Source organism: Schistocerca piceifrons, chromosome 3 (assembly GCF_021461385.2).
Source record: "Schistocerca piceifrons isolate TAMUIC-IGC-003096 chromosome 3, iqSchPice1.1, whole genome shotgun sequence".
In the NCBI taxonomy this organism is placed as follows: domain Eukaryota; kingdom Metazoa; phylum Arthropoda; class Insecta; order Orthoptera; family Acrididae; genus Schistocerca; species Schistocerca piceifrons.
Window position 1 is genome coordinate 835178673 of NC_060140.1, and position 20724 is coordinate 835199396.

General features: G+C 41.7%; 1 protein-coding gene across 1 annotated transcript in view; it reads right to left on the reverse strand.

Annotated features, from left to right (window-relative positions):
* LOC124787974 (alanine--glyoxylate aminotransferase 2, mitochondrial-like) overlaps positions 1–20724 on the reverse strand; it is a 188286-nt gene that overhangs the window by 54645 nt on the left and 112917 nt on the right. Inside the window, exons 5-7 of the mRNA XM_047254987.1 lie at positions 18271–18459; positions 16299–16496; positions 14684–14776 (exon numbers count right to left, since the gene is read on the reverse strand). Of these exons, the coding sequence (XP_047110943.1) occupies positions 14684–14776; positions 16299–16496; positions 18271–18459 (480 nt within the window). The remainder of the gene's footprint in view (positions 1–14683; positions 14777–16298; positions 16497–18270; positions 18460–20724) is intronic.

Here is a 20724-nt window from a genome sequence, read left to right on the forward strand (position 1 = left end):
GTCGCACGTGTGCCTGGCCGGACGATCTATTGGTCAATGTAGCCAGACTGAAGTTGACGGGGGAAGCCCGAATGTTCATAGAAACAGTGGACGAATTGCGTGACACGCACGAATTTGAAGTATTGGCCCGCGGATTGACTACGCGTTATTCCGATACCAGAGGTACCGCATATTACAGAGATCAATTATCAACCCTTAGGCAGAAGCCTAATGAGGATTTTGATGCCTTTGCAGATCGCATACGAGCAGTGTCTTGTCGTACCTACAAACTTGGTGAAAATGCCAGTGAAAACAGAATTTTGCGCTCAGAAGCCGAAGCGCGTGCAATTGATGCATTTGTTCGCGGTATTGACCCCCGCATCGGAGGAGAAGTCAAAGCTGCCTCCCCCACTTCTCTGTTTGAAGCTGTTCGTTTGGCAATGCTTCGCGAAGAGGTGTTGCGTTTTTGCGCTGCCGCCCCGCGCCAATCGGACCCAGTACCGGTCCCAGCAAAAGAAGTATTTTGTCAGCGTTGTGGGAAGCCCAACCATACGTCAATGCGCTGTCGCGCGCCGTATTGCACAATTTGTCAGACAGTAGGTCATGCCAATAATGTTTGCTCCACAAAGTCACCATTTTCAAATCAGATGCGCGGCCACCGCCGCAACGCGGGGTCGAATCAGGGAAACGCTTGGGGGGCAGGTTCCGCCACCCACCCGCGCCCCCGACAAAAATAATACACCCGGTTAGGACCGAAAAATGTAAAGAGGTGGAACACGTTAGTCTATTTGGCGTACTCGGGAACAAATCAGTTAGAATTTTAGTTGATACTGGTGCTCAAGTTAGTGTATTGTTTGTGGAGAAAAATGATCGAAGGGTGTTACAGCCACCCCGGTACCATATCAGTGGCCTTGGAGAGGAAGTAATTGTCCCTGCAGGTTCGTGTGTAGTGAACCTGCAAATCGACGAGGGTAAATACAGTCAGATGATGGAGGTAGTAAGGCTAAAGAAGGGTGAATTTGACATCATACTAGGGAATGACTTCCTGCACCGTTATCAGGGGATAGTGGATTATCGAACGCGAACTGTGCAGTTCGGCGAAGCAATTCACCGATTTGGCAGTGCGCACCCCCGTCAGACGCGAGGGAGCTGCGAAAGGCGCCGTTCACAGTCTCCTATAAAACCGCAGATGTGGGCGATAAAAACCACTGACCCTGTGAGGATAAAAGGCGGAAGTGGAAAGATTCTCTGGATAGATGTCAAAAATCAAGAACAGCCTAATACAGACATTCTGGTTGACCCGCTCACCCAGAATGATGTTTTAGATCGTCAGTCAGTACATATAAAGAGAAGTATCTGCCGACCGGAAAGGAGACAGAAGGGTTTTGCGATACCAGTAAGTATAGATAATTTTGGTGTAGAAGATGTTGTGATACCGAAGGGTACTATTGTTGCCAGTGGTCAGGAAATTTTTGAGGAAATAAGAGGAGCTGAGAAGCAGCGAAATAAAGATAAGAAAGGAAGGAAAGGAAAGAAATGTTCAGTTAGAGAAGTGCGATATGTCGCGTCGACGATAAGGAGTCAGTTAGCAGAGAAGTTAGGTCATTTAAACAGTGAGGAGAAAAGGATGTTGCAGCCGGTATTAGAGGAATTTTCGTGGTTGTTTGAAGAGAGGCAGTTTCTACCGGCTACGGATTTGGTTCAGCACGAAATTCCGACCGGAGAAGCTCGGCCAATTGCACAAAAACCTTACCGTATACCATATCATTTGCAGTCTGTAGTTGAAGATACGATTCAGCAGCAATTAGCAGCAGGAATCATACAACCCTCCTCGAGTGCGTGGGCGTCTCCCGTGGTCGTTGTGCCAAAGAAATCAGTAAATGGGGAGAAAGCCTATCGCCTATGTGTCGACATGCGGGCAGTAAATCGGGTAACGACACCAGACACATATCCGTTACCGCGCATTGATGAAACATTGGACCGATTGGGCAACTGTAAGTATTTTACCACCCTTGATTTGCGTTCTGGGTACCATCAGATCCCTGTTGCACCCCAGGACCGCCATAAAACTGCTTTTGTTGTACCTACAGGATTGTATGAATTTGTAAGGATGCCATTTGGATTGAGAAACGCCCCTGCCACTTTTCAAAGATTTGCAGACTTGCTGCTGCGTGGGTTGAAACCTACAACCTGCTTGGTGTATTTAGATGACATTATTATTTTTTCTAAAACGATAAAAGAACATGCAGAAAGACTGAGGGATGTTTTGCAAAGGTTAAAAGGAGCTCATTTGAGTGTAAAATTAGAAAAGTGTGCTTTCGCCCAGTCACAAGTACAATATTTAGGTCATATAATAAGTGGAGAAGGTGTCAAACCGGACCCCCGTTTGACCACCGCAGTAAAGGAATTCCCAACACCGACAAATGTCAAAGAACTACAGTCATTTTTAGGCCTTGCAAACTACTACAGACGTTTCGTGAATAATTATGCCACCCTTGCTAAGCCCCTGACTAATTTATTGAAAAAAGGAGTTAGTTTTATTTGGACCAAAGAATGTGATAAAGCTATGCAACAAATTCAACATGTTTTAACTAGAGCCCCTGTACTAGCGTACCCGGATTTTGAAAAACCATTCATACTGTCAGTGGACGCCTCAGATTATGCTGTAGGAGCCATCCTGTCACAAGAGATAGATGGCGAAGAACGACCAATTGGTTATGCGTCTCGACAGCTTAATAAAGCAGAGTCAAATTACAGCACAACTGAGAAGGAACTACTAGCACTCATGTTTGGTGTAACTTATTTCCGATGTTATTTGTATGGGAGAAAATTCACTGTCATCACTGATCACGCCGCGTTACAGTGGATGTTGAGCTTAAAAGACCTTAGTAGTAGGCTAACTCGTTGGGCTTTGAAATTGAGCGAATTTGAGTATGAGGTGAAACACAAACCGGGCAAGTTACATCAGAACGCCGACGCATTAAGCCGAAAGGTCAGAGTGATCGTAGCTAATGACGTTTCTATTGAAGAATTAAGGGAGGCACAGCAAAGAGACGTCGAATGTCAGAAATATGTGGCTTTGCCTGAATTTTCCGTTGAAGATGGAATTTTATATCGAAAGACCCACTTGGGTAAACAGACAGTAATCCCGAAAGAATTACGTTCCAAGATTATCGCACAGTGTCACGATAGCCTGCAGGCATGTCATAACGGCCTTCGCGCCACAAATTGCCGAATAGCCGCCCGTTATTTCTGGGCAGGAAGACGGAAAGACGTGCAAAAGTATATACAAAATTGTCTACCTTGTGTTAAGAGGTCATTACCACCTCGAACGAAAGTGCCTTTACAGCAGGTACCAGAAGCCACTTATCCCTGGGCAGTAGTAGCAGCAGATATTGTCGGTCCTTTCCCTGTGAGCCCCCAAAATAATCGGTATATTCTGTCCCTTATAGATCATTTCTCTAGGTTCTTGATTCTCATTCCTATACCAGATATGTCCGCTGAAACAGTAGCGCGTGCTTTTGTCACCCATTTCGTGTTACCATACGGAAGCCCTGAAGCTGTACTCACAGACCAGGGTACGAATTTCATGTCTGCGGTATTTACCGAAGTTTGTCGGTTATTGCGAATTAAAAAGTGGCGAACGACACCGTTCCACCCAAAAGCAAACGGTCGCCTGGAACGAGTCCACCGCACCGTTATGCGCATGCTGTCTTACTATGTTAATAAACATCACTCTGACTGGGACAAGTATGTTCAATACGTCACGTCAGCATATAACAGCCGTGTCCATGAAGCTACAGGGTACTCACCTTATGAAGCAGTATATGGCCGCCCTATGAATTCGCCTTTTGAAATTGACAAACTGCCCCCTGGAATTAAATCCAAAGATGTGAAAGGTCTAGCTCGACGTCTAAAATCCATTTGGAAAAAAGTAAGAGGGAACAATGCCCGAGCCACCGCCCAACAGCTAAAGAGAAGTAATCAAAAAGCAAAAATGCCTGAGTACAAGGTAGGAGACCTAGTTATGTTGAGCAATCCAGTAGTAAAAAAGGGAAGAACCAAAAAGTTTACACCTACTTATGAAGGACCGTACCGTATCATGCGGCTTACTTCACCGGTAAATGCGGAAATTCAGTTAGCGGAACGCACAGTGATCGTTCATTTTGACAGATTGAAACTGTATAAAGGACCCGAGCCACCCCCACCTAACAGTGAAACCGGGCCTATTACGCCAGTAGTTCCACCCAAAAAAGCAAGAAAGAAGGTAATACAACCGCCTAGACAGCAACGTAGATATGCTCTAAGGTCAAACCCCTATGATTTGCGTTCCTGAAAGTAGGTCTGGAATGGTATGTAAACAGTTGGCAAAGTCCTGCATGCAGCAAGAGAATTAATTGACGGAAAACACCGTAGTTACTATACATTTAATTAAATTGTGCATGTTAGTTGTAAGTAGACATAAGAATTGGCAACTGTTGGTAACTGGTAATAGAATTTATGACGTCACATGTTAATGGAAGTGACTGAAGTTATGTGATCATTTTGTCTTGTCATTTAACGTCTCCAGTCATGTTATCGTAGCGGTCGAGAATTAAAACCACAAACATTCTTTAATCATGGAATTAAGGGGAAAGTTGTTCTTGTCAAAAGAACACGTAGAGAAAGAATCAGTTAATCTTGTATATTTCAAAGGGATTCACATTTCACTTGTTAACTTAGTGAATAGTGCACGAACACAGGTATTAAAGCTTTACCATAAAAACATGATACTAATACGCCTTCGTAACTGCCAGTAGATCAGTGACTACATGCAGCCGTCTACCTGTACTTTGAAAGACGCCCTATTACATGTATGTTTTGCTAAATGATCACACAACGATAATAACAAGAATAAATACGTCCAAGTTAAACAACAAATAGGCTACTCTAAAGTAAAAGGAGTCTTCCTGAAGTGCTATTTTATTGTTTTCATGATGCGATGTTGAACAGATAACGAGGTAAGTTTTTTGGTACCACGTATTTCTGTATATTAAATGCCACGGAAGGAGTGCGTAAATACCTCCACTGTGGTCTACAGCCGTTCACATGCGCCGAGTCCCGCCCCTCCCTGTCAGCTGGCGACGCGGCCCCCTCCCCTCTCCATCCACCGGCCTGCCGAGAGAGCGGCCATTGCAGTTCCCCCTTCCCCACCCACCGCCTCTGTCCTTGGTGCGTGCAGCATCTGCACCTCTCCCCTCGCCCCTCCTCACCACCCAACCATCGCCCTGCAGGCCACGTGCCACAGCCACGCTACACATTCGTATATTCGTACGTTGCAGTTTAAACAGCAAACCTAAAGTGATAGTTATAAAAATAAAATCACCAGCTTAATATTGCCGTACAGATTTTATTAGTCTTATCTAAAGACGGGAATCTATGTGTATTGTCTATTTGAATTTTCAGTATGGAACAAAAATCGTGAGAGAGAACGTTTCCTGGTACGCATTGCCTAAACCATCAGGATTGGTAAATGTTGGAATTTCAGATCGATCTCCGGCTATGTTGTATCACCACCACGGTTAATAAATGGATCTATATGGCGTCAAGAAAGCCGGCACTTGCCGCTATATCTGTCCTGTAAACGACCGCTGTGTGGGGAACGCGTTAGCCAAGGAGTTGGGTTTGGAATGCCATTGCAAAATATAGTTTATATAGAAGCCTAACACCTGCCATTTACCTAAATTTTGAAGAACAGAGTGTTTAAGTAAAATAGTTGTAAGCCGATAGTTTTGTGACCTCTAGCGATTGAAGTTATTAGAGTCCTTCAGAAAAGAACATCCTCCATGCATAACTGTCGTGAACAACATAAGATAACTTTGGAAGGAAATTTTGTGACTGTACCGAGAGATAAACTCCACGCGTAGCAAGAGGACGGACCCAGCGTGAACGCCAGTTCTGCCGCCCAGCCAGTGAAACCGGACGCAGCCGTACTGTCAGCTGTGCTGTCAGCAACTTTACAATCTCACGAGCGCGACGCGTGTCGCACCTTAGCACCTCAAGCTGCACTGAATCTCAACACAGAAATTCTTAACCATTATATAACGAACCCTTTGAATAACCTTGCGCACATTTTCAATAGTAAGGAACATACTTTGCTCCCTACACACTCTTTATATGACAAATGAAGTCTAATTTTATTAAAAACTAAATCACCGACAGGTAAGTCATATCGACATCTTCGAGATGCAACCAGCTTCGTCGAGCCGCCAATATTGATTATATGGAAGCAGGTAAGTGAGGGAATTAACAAAAGGAACAACAATCATATCCCTGAACGATTGACTGGGTGACTGATAATCACAAATATTTGCAAGAACAAATCAACACAGGAAACGGTTTATCACACGTTTAATAATTATTGGTCTGTCCATTGAAGGAGACATAAAATCATTTTTCATCAGAATCTTCTTAAAGGAAGTATTAACGTGACATTACACTATTCCACAGCATTACACACAACATTGCCATTACTTAATGACAGTTTACCTGTGGGTAGAAGTACCAAAGATCGGTTGGAATGAAAATACAAACGAGAGCTTAAAGGAATACCAGGGGATGCTTACATTCATTTTGCTACGAAATGTAACTGGAGGATAAGGAAGTTTTGTTTGAAGGAAATAATATTTTAAACTTTTGCTTTTGTTACGGTTTTGCCACCGCTTATATCACTATGACGAGTTGCCAATTACTTATGTCAAATTGCTTGTGTCTAATTGATTATGTCCAATTACTTATGTCCAATTACTTACATCCAATTAGTTATGTCTAATTACTAATTCGATGTATTATTTTTACTATTGTTCATTTTGTCCAGGTCTTATTTATGCTATTATCAAATGATTAGACAGTTTTAGCTAGAGTTTGCCAGCACCAGTAATTTAGTATTTGTATCAACCTAGTGTTTCCATGTGTCGCTGTGTTACTATATTGATGAGGATAGTCATTTTGTAGGATTTCAAGTATGCTAGAGTAAGTTCCCGAGTACTGCCAATTATTTGTTTAATAATAATGATGTCTTAGGTAATAAATTGTTTTGGGAGAGTAGTTTAGGATGTAAGCATGCTTTATTTTGATTTGTATTTGAATGTTTATCAGGAGGGACATACCACATGCACCACCCGCAAGGGCACGTACCTTACGTGACGCGGCTGGCACCCGCGCGGTCCCTTAGCTGTCTGTGTCGTTTCTTCACTTTTCAGTTTCGCGGCACAGTCCATCCTACCCACTTTGATCTGTCAACTTTCAACAGACACAAAACTATTCAGCCCAGACTTTGATCTTCCATGTCGAAGAAGAGTTCATGAGAACAGTGTTCCGTGCTCTCTGACGACAGCTGATCAGGCAACGTCAGACGCTAACCGCGTCTAGCCCGCAGCTAAACGCCAGTAAGCGGAAGTCTCTGTTCAAAACCTTGAGCCTTCTTTGTTTTCCCATTGTATTTTCCGAAGGAATACCGACTATTGAAGAAGTAGCATTTAACTGTATGACGTGTCCCAGGACACTGCGAGATAACCAATGATAGACGGAGTTTTAAGCAACCAGCTGGGCCCAAGGAGGCGAGCACCATGGTGTTATAGAGACGGCGAGTTTAGTCGCAAAATGTTGAGAGGATGAAGACGGCGAATTTGGTCGCAAAGTAAAGTTAGTCGCAAGATGTTGAGAGAATGAAGACGGTGAATTTTGTCGCGCAGTAAAGTTTTTTTTTTATGTGAGAGAAGTCGAGTTTGAAGAAGAAGAAGAAGTATGAAGTAGCTATCTTGGAGTCGCAGAATTGTCATTTACACAGTTAAGAAGGCGATAACGTCGTGTCCACGATGCGCCGCGCACTATACCTTCATAAAGGAAAGTCCTTCAGAAATTACGCTCAACTTAGTTGATTCTAATTTAAATCCTTACACTTTCTGTTCCCACTATGGAAATCTCTAGATTCCCTTCGAGTTTTGTTTCTCTCCTTTCGCTAGCAACAGCGTTGACATCCTACGACACAATCTATGTCCCACCTGCACCAAACTGGTGTCACTTTTCTTTGTCACTCTCACTTTATGGTGTTTTGCAAATGTATTGATGTATGAGAAACTTCCTCTCACAATGTAAATGTTAATACACGTAGAGGGTCAGCCCAAAGACGCACTTAACTTTCTTTGTTTACCGATATGGAATATGCAGTAAATTTAATATGATATATGTGTACTTCACTTTTACATTTTCATGTTATGAAACAATTTGCTGATGCATAATGTAATTTTAAACAGAACCCACTGTAACAGCTCATCTAGCTTTATGTCACGCGTAATCCCACTTCTATTTTGTTGCATTTGACAGTCATAGACCCCTCAGCTGCCGCGTGCAGCCCTGACGACGCGCTGGCTTGTGAAGTTATCTGCCGCGCGCCTTTCTGACGTAGCCTCCGCGCAGGTCTTTAGCAAACGGTCCCCGTTGGAACACCACTTATAACCTTTCATGCCACTACGCCTTACTTAGTATTCGCACCCCTTTAATTATGCTTTTATACCTGAAAGCTCATTCATGATTCCCTTGTCAGCTAACGTTCAAGTTTTACCTAAAAAATCAAATAATCACATCCTAACGTCAATTGATGATTTGCTAAAACATGAAAAAGGACAAATTTCTTACGTTCGCCTGTTGGCACTTAAATGAATGGTAAACAGCCACGAACTAAACTCAACAATAAAGAGAAAACAAGAACCTATCAGGCATGTGCCCTCCCTTAGTTTTAAGAGTGAAACTGAGATATCAGTTAATGTGGAAAAACTAGCGTAGTGTAGTGATGTGTTCCCTTAGTGATAACTCCCTTTTCAACTGTGTTTTGAAACATGTGGACCTCCCCTCATACCCCCCTGCGCTGAGTTCCAGTGCACGGACCTGGCCACGGCCACGCCCCCTTCCCGCCGACAGCCTGCGCGCTGCCCGCTGAGGACAACACACCACACCGCCTCGCCCCAGGCGCCCCCGCCGTGACTCATCAGTGGTGATGTGTTTATATTTTCAACTTATTCCAACAAAAGAAAAAAAAGACATTTTTACTTCAACTTAGCAACAAGAACACTTGACATGTTTGTCTAATTCACACTGCTATGTTTTGTTCTAATTTTGTTTTGATATTTTATGATGTTTTGATATTCTATGATGATTTGATGTCTTATGATGATTCTTGCATGCACACAATATTGTTGATGTAAGTCCCCTTGCGACCCTTAGGAGGTCTTTAGAGTCTCTATACCCTCCCATAGACTAAGACCCCTGCCGTCTTCCGTGAGGGCCATTCTTAATCAAGTAATGTTTACTTTGCTTTACAAGCTAAATTTGTTTACATTCAAATAATAATTACATTGAGCGAATTCACATACGTTCTCCGCTCCCACGGAAGGGGGAGGAATGTAAAGGATGAGCCAGACAATAGGAGATTTTACTTTATTATATGAGCCTCCAACTAGTAACTTCATTACTCCATTACGGCCAAGCCACGGCCGGCAGTGTTAGCTGCCTGTAAATTCTTTCGTCCCACGGTCTAGTAACAGGAAGTCAGCACCGAGAAAGGGCACCTTGTTCACGCGCCTCTCTCGTGTGCTGACGAGGTAACGCCGTCCCAGGCGTCGCTTAGCAGGCAACGCTCTGGAAAGTTCCATGCCGCCCGCACGGTTTGCTCGGTCCTGACCAATCAGGGTGGAGGAAGCCGCGTGGTGCGTCGAAGATACCCGGCCGCTCGTCGCCGGGCCCGCTCTCTTGTATTCTTGCTCACCCGCGAGTCGGATGCGCGCCCTGTAGCTTTGAACATCTCCCGCTTCTCCCGGTGCTGCGGCACTGTGGACTTAGTTTTGGCAGACAACCACTTTCGGTAGCTTCGCGAACAATGTTCGCCAAATTGCAAGCTCTGGCTCACCCTCACCTCCCTAGGCCTATGTAGCCCCTTTCATCATGCTTTAGCCAATAAATGGCCTTTCTCTAAAAATTACACTATTATTCCATAACGCCCACCGCCTGCCCATACCCGCCATCCTGTACACTTCCCCTTTTCCTAGACTTCTACAGTCCTTTTCCTTCACCCTTCTTCCTTCCCCTTCAATCGTTCTGCCTGAAGGAGGAGCCACTGGCTATGAAAGCTTGCCAATTATAACAGTCTTTTATGCGTGTATTCTGCCACCGCTTAGCAAGTAGACTTTTTTAGTATCTACATAATTTTGTCAGAATACAATCAATATCTTGAAGATTAAAACATAAATTTCTTTGTATCAGGTGGTTACATATTTCCTGTGCATACTCGGTTGACTGGTTATTAGTCTGTCATGTGTCAATGGTATCACCAGAGAAGATAACAACTATTTACTTGTAATGGTATGTTGCAGATCAAAGTACTTATAGTTGGACAATGTTGTATATGGAGTGCAGCAACCTGATGTTATATTTAGGTTAAAATCAACAGTCAAAATCACAATAATATTTGTTTATTTATCAGTTTCAGCTTATGTTAAAGCCATCTTCAGAATTTTTGGTGCCCCATGGTTGGTGTTGGCAGCTCCCCAGTTTTCTCATGGTATCACAAGACAACCATGCAACACAGCCGTGATGTCGCAGATGGTAGCAATACTCACAGAGATGCACAGAGGTGCCTGATAGCTACAACACCAAGAAGAATTGCTTCTCGCCTTTTGGCATGATCAATGTGTAGACTGGACTTTTTTTTCCCATGGAAGATAAGGAAATTACACTCCTGGAAATTGAAATAAGAACACTGTGAATTCATTGTCCCAGGAAGGGGAAACTTTATTGACACATTCCTGGGGTCAGATACATCACATGATCACACTGACAGAACCACAGGCACATAGACACAGGCAACAGAGCATGCACAATGTCGGCACTAGTACAGTGTATATCCACCTTTCGCAGCAATGCAGGCTGCTATTCTCCCATGGAGACGATCGTAGAGATGCTGGATGTAGTCCTGTGGAACGGCTTGCCATGCCATTTCCACCTGGCGCCTCAGTTGGACCAGCGTTCGTGCTGGACGTGCAGACCGCGTGAGACGACACTTCATCCAGTCCCAAACATGCTCAATGGGGGACAGATCCGGAGATCTTGCTGGCCAGGGTAGTTGACTTACACCTTCTAGAGCACGTTGGGTGGCACGGGATACGTGCGGACGTGCATTGTCCTGTTGGAACAGCAAGTTCCCTTGCCGGTCTAGGAATGGTAGAACGATGGGTTCGATGACGGTTTGGATGTACCGTGCTCTATTCAGTGTCCCCTCGACGATCACCAGTGGTGTACGGCCAGTGTAGGAGATCGCTCCCCACACCATGATGCCGGGTGTTGGCCCTGTGTGCCTTGGTCGTATGCAGTCCTGATTGTGGCGCTCACCTGCACGGCGCCAAACACGCATACGACCATCATTGGCACCAAGGCAGAAGCGACTCTCATCACTGAAGACGACACGTCTCCATTCGTCCCTCCATTCACGCCTGTCGCGACACCACTGGAGGCGGGCTGCACGATGTTGGGGCGTGAGCGGAAGACGGCCTAACAGTGTGCGGGACCGTAGCCCAGCTTCATGGAGACGGTTGTGAATGGTCCTCGCCGATACCCCAGGAGCAACAGTGTCCCTAATTTGCTGGGTAGTGGCGGTGCGGTCCCCTACGGCACTGCGTAGGATCCTACGGTCTTGGCGTGCATCCGTGCGTCGCTGCGGTCCGGTCCCAGGTCGACGGGCACGTGCACCTTCCGTCGACCACTGGCGACAACATCGATGTACTGTGGAGACCTCACGCCCCACGTGTTGAGCAATTCAGCGGTACGTCCACCCGGCCTCCCGCATGCCCACTATACGCCCTCACTCAAAGCCCGTCAACTGCACATACGGTTCACGTCCACGCTATCGCGGCATGCTACCAGTGTTCAAGACTGCGATGGAGCTCCATATGCCATGGCAAACTGGCTGACACTGACGGCGGCGGTGCACAAATGCTGCACAGCTAGCGCCATTCGACGGCCAACACCGCGGTTCCTGGTGTGTCCGCTGTGCCGTGCGTGTGATCATTGCTTGTACAGCCCTCTCGCAGTGTCCGGAGCAAGTATGGTGGGTCTGACACACCGGTGTCAATGTGTTCTTTTTTCCATTTCCAGGAGTGTATGAGTACTGTTTCTATAATCACCAGTCACTTTAACTTTTGCATAATTTCCTTGCCTTTAAACTATACAGTGATGGACTCGTACTCATTTATTTTACAATGATTTCTGGTCATCACTACCAAAGGCATATCAGATGTGAAATGGGACTGACCCTTGTACACCTTGTTTACTTGAAAGGAGAGATGTGCAGCTGCATGTGCAACAGCATTGTACAACAACCAGAGATGCCACAGTATAAGAAGAGATTTAGGCTTTCTCACCTGGCAGTCTATAAGGCCACTGACAATATAGAAGTAACCATAAGTAGTAATGTGGGAGCACAAGTTGTTCAACAAGGGCCGTCTGTGTTTTGTGAATGTGTTCTCAACTTTACAATGGAGAAGAATGGTGCATCTCAACAAGGTAATGGCCGGATGACTGCTGCTATTGTGCGGTATCCTGAAGATATAGTGAAGGCTATTGCAGGACTGGAAGCTTTTAATAGCAGAGATATTATTGCTTATAGCACCTTTCAAGTAAACGACGTGTACAACCGGGACATGGGTTGGTCCTATTTCATGTCTAATATGCCATTTGTAGTGAGGACCAGGAATCATTGTAAAATAAATGAGTGTTAGTCCATTGCTGTATGATTTAAAAGTCAAGGAAATTGTACAAAAATTAAAGTGCCCGGTGATCTTACCTTTCATTATAGAAACTGAAATAAATTACCTATCCTTTCATTATAGCCCATGAGATTTAAAAAAAAAAAAAAACAGTCTACACACTGATCTTGCCAAAAGCTGAGAAGCGATTCTTCTTGGTGTTGTCCAGTTGCGATAATGCTGTGTCCTGGATGGCACAGTGGTCACCGCACCTGTCTAGTAAGCACGAGATTCCGGGTTCAAATCCTGGACCGGTACACATTTTCGCTCATCAGTGCCTGTTCTGCTTACTATCCCATTGCAGCTGATACCAATGATCCAACTTCAAATTACATATAGTGTTTCACAGCTGCAGGATCTGCATGGTGTCTGTTATTTCACAGGAACAGTCACCATGCTTTCAAATAATAAAAAGAAAATATTTCAAAAGTCATCAAAAAATAAGGAAAACCTGCTTGGGAGGAAGAAGTAGTTTTGAAAGTAAGGAAGAATACTTTCAAAAACTATATGAAGGACAGGATGAAATAAATGCACATGATGGTATAGATGGAGACAAAAAAATATTTATTCATCCGTGACATCATGTTCATGTTATGGAATATAAGTTATAGCAATACAAATCTGAAGGAGCATAAACCTTTTTGTTACAGGGATTTATAAATATACATGTACTTTAAAGGACAGAATATACATAAATTTACATTACAACAGCTTTTAAGTAGCAATCTCCATTTTAAAATATAAATTGGACATGACAGTTATTATTATTTAACCACCCTTGGTTAATACATTTTGGACAAAACTGATTAAAATTCTTCCTGAAAGAGTTTTTTATTATTTTGACTGAGCAAGGTAATTTATTATAGACTATGCCGCCTATGTGCCTCACACTGTCATAGCATTTACCCAGTCTCTGATCTGTCAGATGAATGTTACAATCATGATGATCATGCACATCATTATTTGTTTAAAAGAGCAGGAGATTCTTATTTATTCTTAAGAGGTATATGCATTAGACAGGTAATATTGCCTGTTCTTTAAAGACTGGTTTGGTAGGTGCATGTAATCAAATCATGATCTTGTCTCTTTGTTTTTGCATAATAAATATTTGCTTGTGTATTGACCCCCAGAAAGGAATGCCATATGATATGACTGAGTTAATTAGTGCAAAGTACACAGAAAGTCTCCCATGAAGAACCCTAGAATGGACAGAATCTTGACGAAGACTAATTGTAAGACCACAGTGGAAAAGTCATGTGAAGGATGATGTGAACCGAAGAGGACTGCAATGGGAGGAGATGCCAAATGATAGACTGTGGGAGAAAAGACAAGCTTGAAAGAGGCTCTGTGAATGACATAAGACCATCTGAATAATTTAAGGAAGTTGGAGTATTCATTACATTTGTGGTAGATTCAGTGAAATATTCTACATTTGTGTGCCACAGTGCCCCTGCAATGTAGAAATGGCATGTAAAATGAACCCTTATCAAAGAGAAACTTTGTTACAGGTATTTATTAGTGATATTAATACCCCCCTCCCCTCTTAATTGAGAGTACTCACAGCCGCCTCTTAACTGAGAGTACAGAATGAGTTTTTGGGCATTGTAAATTTTGCTCTGGAGAAAGAACCAATCTGTTCTGCATACTTAAATAGACTGCGCTTGCCATGAATCCAGGTAATAAAGATGTCTACTTTGTCAGTGTATCCAATCACAAACCTCAAAGTATTATAAGTCCTCAAAAGATATTGACATAGAGAAGAGAGATTCTCAGTCCCACAACCAAGTCAAGATATATATTTTGTAAGCTGCTCTTTTAAAACTAAAATGACCATTGTTCGGCATACATATTTTTTTAAAATTCAAACTTACCTCGTCTGACACACAGAGGCCTCCACTGTCTTTTATTATCTTGAATGCCTTTTTAAGATAGTCTTTTGGATATTGGACTGTTCCACCAACTCCCTGAAATTTAGTACTTCTGTTATGTCACAGTCCAGCAACTATTTTAATTGGTTATTGGTGCTATTGACAGTAAACATATTACTGTAGAGAATCACTTCTATTCTGTTTCAAAATAAACAGTACAGCTATTTCTGTTAACACTAGTAAAATATTTTTACATAATTCATCTTCTTTAAATGCTCTTCATACAACCTGTCTTCTCCAAATATCAAAGGGAATGTTGTACATACCAATAAAAATCACTATAAATATGCTCTTACAAATAAAAATGAGAGAAGCAATAACTCAGCTGCAAATGATTAATGGATGGTGCATAGCCAGATGTAATAGAACATAAAGTTGCACTAGAGAGTTGAGTACATTGAAGGAATCAGATGGTGAATGATGGGAGAGGAAGGGGACAGAGCAAGAAACTGAAATAGATGACTATGGAGACCAGCAGAGGTTCTGGCAATGGGTTTGCTGGATGAATGGATGTGCAGGAGAGTAGTTGGTGCTTGTTTTGGATCTACCAAAGAGATGTAGATCAACATCCTGGAACATTGCTCATTGTGTTAAAGAGGATCAGATGAAGTGTGTTTGTACATAGATGTTGAGGTTATGGAGGGAAAAACAGAGGTTGTTTTTGCTGTGGGTCCATATCACAAAGATACCATCAGTGGATCTGGCCCAGAGAAGGGGTTTAAGTCGTTTCTTGGATATGAAGGATTTTTATAGGTGGCTTACAAATGTAATAATTCAGTATGTATAAGATTTTCAATGGCCAATAGAATTAGAAAGAAGATAGCGGGTTTCTGCCATGCATCGTACAGTGGCTTGTGGAATATTTATGTGTGTTCCACTGCTGCTGCTTGGTGAGTAGATTTTTTTATCCATCCAGTTACATTATATGGAGTATATATGTTTATTATAATAGAAGGAAACATTCCACGTGGGAAAAATTATATATAAAAACAAAGATGAGGTGACTTACCGAACGAAAGCGCTGGCAGGTCGATAGACACACAAACATACACACAAAATTTAAGCTTTCGCAACAAACTGTTGCCTCATCAGGAAAGAGGGAAGGAGAGGGGAAGACGAAAGGAAGTGGGTTTTAAGGGAGAGGGTAAGGAGTCATTCCAATCCTGGGAGCGGAAAGACTTACCTTAGGGGGAAAAAAGGACAGGTATACACTCGCACACATGCACATATCCATCCACACATACAGTCTGTATGTGTGGATGGATATGTGCGTGTGTGCGAGTGTATACCTGTCCTTTTTTCCCCCTAAGGTAAGTCTTTCTGCTCCCAGGATTGGAATGACTCCTTACCCTCTCCCTTAAAACCCACTTCCTTTCGTCTTCCCCTCTCCTTCCCTCTTTCCTGATGAGGCAACAGTTTGTTGCGAAAGCTTAAATTTTGTGTGTATGTTTGTGTTTGTTTGTGTGTCTATCGACCTGCCAGCGCTTTCGTTCGGAGTATATATGTTGATATAGATGTAGATTTCAGAAACACATACTTGTGCAAGGCGAATACAGACCTGTATGGATTCAGCAAAAAAGCCAGCAACTCTCTTCTTATGAACAGAGGTTTGAAGAATTTCTTCCAGCTGATCAATGTATCTGCTTGATGCCTCACAGCATGATGGGCTGCAATTGCATTTGCGTACTGTCTGTACGGGTGAATCTCTACAATATTTTCCACCCCACACTCCTCGGAACACATCTGGATTCATTGTCTAGGATGAAAATAACATCACAATGAATGGTGCTGTGATACTGAATTTATAATAATTTTTTGAAGTGTGGGCAAGGAGTGAAATGGGTCTTTTATCAGAAGTAGTTTGCCTAGCTCTAGTTTTATAGATACATGTTACTACAGCACATTTAAATCTGCCAGGAAATGTACCCTGAGTCACTCATTGACTACACAGATAGCTTACAATAGTCTTATCAAGTCAGTGCAAGAATTTAATACTGTGATAGAAATGTCATGAGTGAGTCATCATTTACCATTTTCTGAAACAATACTTTTCTTGTATTATGTTTACGTAACTGGTAAGATCACTCTAAAGTTAACATTTGGCAATCATAATCAGATAAACTGTTGACTATAAATTTTTTCCATAAATTACTGATCACTGAAGGTAGCTGGATCTAAAAACGAATAATCGGTGGGTATTGCTCTGTGTCCGTCAACGCTGACTGGGAATTTTACAGTGTAGAATAATCTAAGGCTTGTTGTCAACAACATTTTTTGGTGCTCAGTCACAATTATTCAACATAAAATCAATACTGACATCTTCACAAACAATGATTCTCCAGTCAAGCAACTATTGCCTTATTAAAACTAGCTCTAAATGCTTTGTGAGTATGAATCCCAAGATATATTTCAGTACTTCAGCTTTTTTTTAAGTTAATGTATTGAGCACAGTTGGCACCAGTGATACAGCAAACATCCATAGAGTTCACATACCTTCATTCCTTGATGTCACAGGGACAATATTTTGAGGCAACTCAGTTCAAGGAGAAAAATATTCTTAGTAAAAATGTGAGCCATTTGAGTTATATGTGGCATTAATTGTCAAATTCCACGTGGGCTTTTGCTTAAAAAGCCACAGTTTCTTACAGTGATGTCACAATACACTTACTGGCTGATTAAGTGATAATCATTATTCAATGTGCCTCAGGCAAGAATGTGTCTTACAATTTTTTAGTCACTAAACTGCACTGAAAAGTTTGAAAAACTGCCTCATGATTTTTCCCAAATCATTCCAGGCAATTGTTTGGATGGCTTTTCCTAATGGGTTATGGCCAACACCTTCCCCATTCACTTGCAAATTATTATGCTTTACAGTTATTGTTATCAGTAGTATCATTATTATTATCTACCCTTTACTTTCACAAAAAAATTTGATTATTTGATTTGAATAAGTTTTAATAATTTTATAATATATTGTTCTAAAACATAATGCCGTTGACGCAGAGCACCATACGAGTAAACATCAAATAAATGAAGCCAGGAGTATGGTGAAAATCAATCACTAAGTTTTCTGTATCCTGTTTGGCTGTTGTTCCATTGTGCAAAAAATGTAAGTCCTAACAGTAGTTTACAGGATGTAGATGATCCAAAGCTTGTGTTTATCTAAATCTTGACAAATCAGAAGTACCCATTATTTTTAAAAGCTGTTTTAACAATCAAAATAACGAAGTTGATTTTCCTTTAAGATTTTGGCGATTTGTGTCAGCTGCTGGTTGTGACACATGAAACTCTTTCATTCCAACTGTTTTGTCTACAGCTGCTGTCTTGACAAGTCAGCTGAACCCAGAACATGTCTGAAGGCGTCCAATGTAGCTGTGGATGAACCCGGAAGATTTATCAGTAGCTAAGCCATCTGCTCATGAAAGCCTTCATTGTATTAACTCATTGTGTGGAAACACAGACAAGAGAATACATTATAATCTTAACTATTTGAAGATAATGATTTCAAAACTAAATGCATAATGACTTACATGATAAACACCAGATCCAATTGGTATATCAGGCTTCCAGACAGAAATTCCAACTAAACCTGCTGTATATGGACTCATACCATGGTATGCATTTCGCAGAGCGATTATGTCATAGTTATTCGTGTATGATCTGCAAAGCAACATGGCAAGATCATTGGCTTCAGAGCCACTGTTCACAAAATACACAACCTGAAAGTGAGAGCAGATAATGTATAAATTCCATTGTCCATGATCTGAAGTAAAATAGAAGTTTGTAAAAATAATCATTGATATGGATAGCTCTAAAAACAAAATATCTGTTGCCAGCTCTTTATTGTTGATTTCCCACTTACTTATTATCTTTTTCTGACCCATTGTAGTGGGCATTTTTTCTAGTAAACTCCTGGTTAGTCTCATTCTCTTGTCCCTTTTAGCAGATGAATGAGCGTCTCTCTTGTTTACCCTGTGTCTGTTGCCACTTCATTAGTAGTATTGTTTTCTGTCTAGTCCACCAAATTTTTTTTTTCTTTTTTTCTTTCCAAGACAAGTTTTGGTATTGGTGTTTTTCCCATTGTGGTTTTCATTTCATCTTGTGTAGCTATCTTGATTTTTATTTGTCTCTCCAGCACTTGTTTTTGCTTGCTTACAGTTCACATATTCACCATCTTTCTACAGTGTTGGATGGTTATAATTCTGCCCCCTCCCCCCTTCCTCCACCGCCTGACGACACCCCTCCCAAGTCCTTCTGATCCACTCCCTCTTTCCCAATTTTTCTCCTAAAAGAAAATTCATACAACAGTGTGAGCAATGTGCTCAAATCAGCTAAAAAAGCTTCAGTAAATGAGCAAAATGAAACTGGGAAAAAACCGTCAACAGTCAGATAAACCCACGAACTGCGAAAATGACTTATGTACTGACATATCTCAAAACACAGTAAAAATAAATATTTATTTTGGTGCCCATAATGGTAATAATGTCAAGATATTAGAGATATACTCATGAAGACAACTGCCCTTATAAAAGAGCACCTTTTTCCAACACCCAGCAGAGAGGAGCATACACAATGTGCCATGTCAATTTCCTGCTCAGCACTTAAGGTTCTATATGGTCCACTATTGTCAGCTTGCCTTCTGCTTTTATATGCCATGAACACCCAACAGTTGCTAGACAGACCTACTTGTTGACAAAAATCACTATCTTTGGACCTCAAGTAGGTTGCTTCTGGAACTAGTTGTGTCCTCAACAGCCAGGAGAAAAAAGAACAATGTGAGGGGTTTCAGGTCCACATGTCCCAGCTACTTTTACAACAGCAACAAACACTGTAAGCCCCAAAAGCCCCTCCTCCATAGGTCACAACAACAAATCCACAATGCCAACACTAGCAGCATTCTAAACAGTAAAAGAGAACTGGCAGTCATGCATCAAGCAGTTGATTTCGAAATTCAAATCATATGAGACAACAGATTTATCAAGTTAGCTTGCAATTTTTTATCTCTTGTGGGTTGCACCTGCCATGTATCAGTTACTTAAAACTCTTACATCATTGGTAATCCCCAACCTATTAACAGTTTCCACTAGTTGCATAAGTAAACAAAACTATCTCCCTTTGCACAAGTAGCAAATCTCTGCAGCATCAGCTGGAAATGTTCTTTTGTATGTTAGGAGTGCCAGATGTCCTGTGCTGATTCATCAATTTGTGTTGTAGCTCAGAATGCTCCAATCAAGAGGCATTAAAATTAAAGACCCTTTTTTTAAAGAAGTGCTTAAAATAGCTCATGAATAAACAGTAAATGAACAATATCCTTGAAAAGACCATTTTGAAAAATCAAGAAATCACAGAGCAGTTGCTTAATCCACACTCTTTTATTGTGTACACAGTTTCATAACAGTTAAAGTTCCATCATCTGGGATAAACTAAAATAATAAAAAATATTTTTTTGTACACTAATGGGAGGGAATCCTCAAGTCCGAAATATCATATAAGGAAATATGCAGCTAAAATATCTAAATTCAAAAACATTAAAAAAGAGAACAGGACATTACTTACAAATAAAATCAGTTGATCAACTGAGGTCATCCTCACCCCATTGTTGCTCCACACAGAGTTGCTTGTATGCCTAATGTAGTTCTGTCTTCACTTGTTGTTCAACTAACAGTTGTGTTTTCATTTAATGAAATGACAGGAATATGTGGACCGACATCATGGTTCATACCTTCATAGCTTCCCAATTTCACCTACAGTGTTCTCCTGCATTAAAGTATAAGTTTTTCAACAAACTTCTAGAGTGCTGTATTTATCTGAGAGGCGTCCACCTCCAGAAGTTTCCCATTTTGTGTTTTTCCAGAAGAGTGGGGAACTACTGCCATTTGTGACTTATTTTTCATAATTTATGTTTAATAATATGTCTACTGTTGAAGAAACAGATGTAAAACACATATCACAAAAATGATATGATCATATGGGTTTATTGGCCA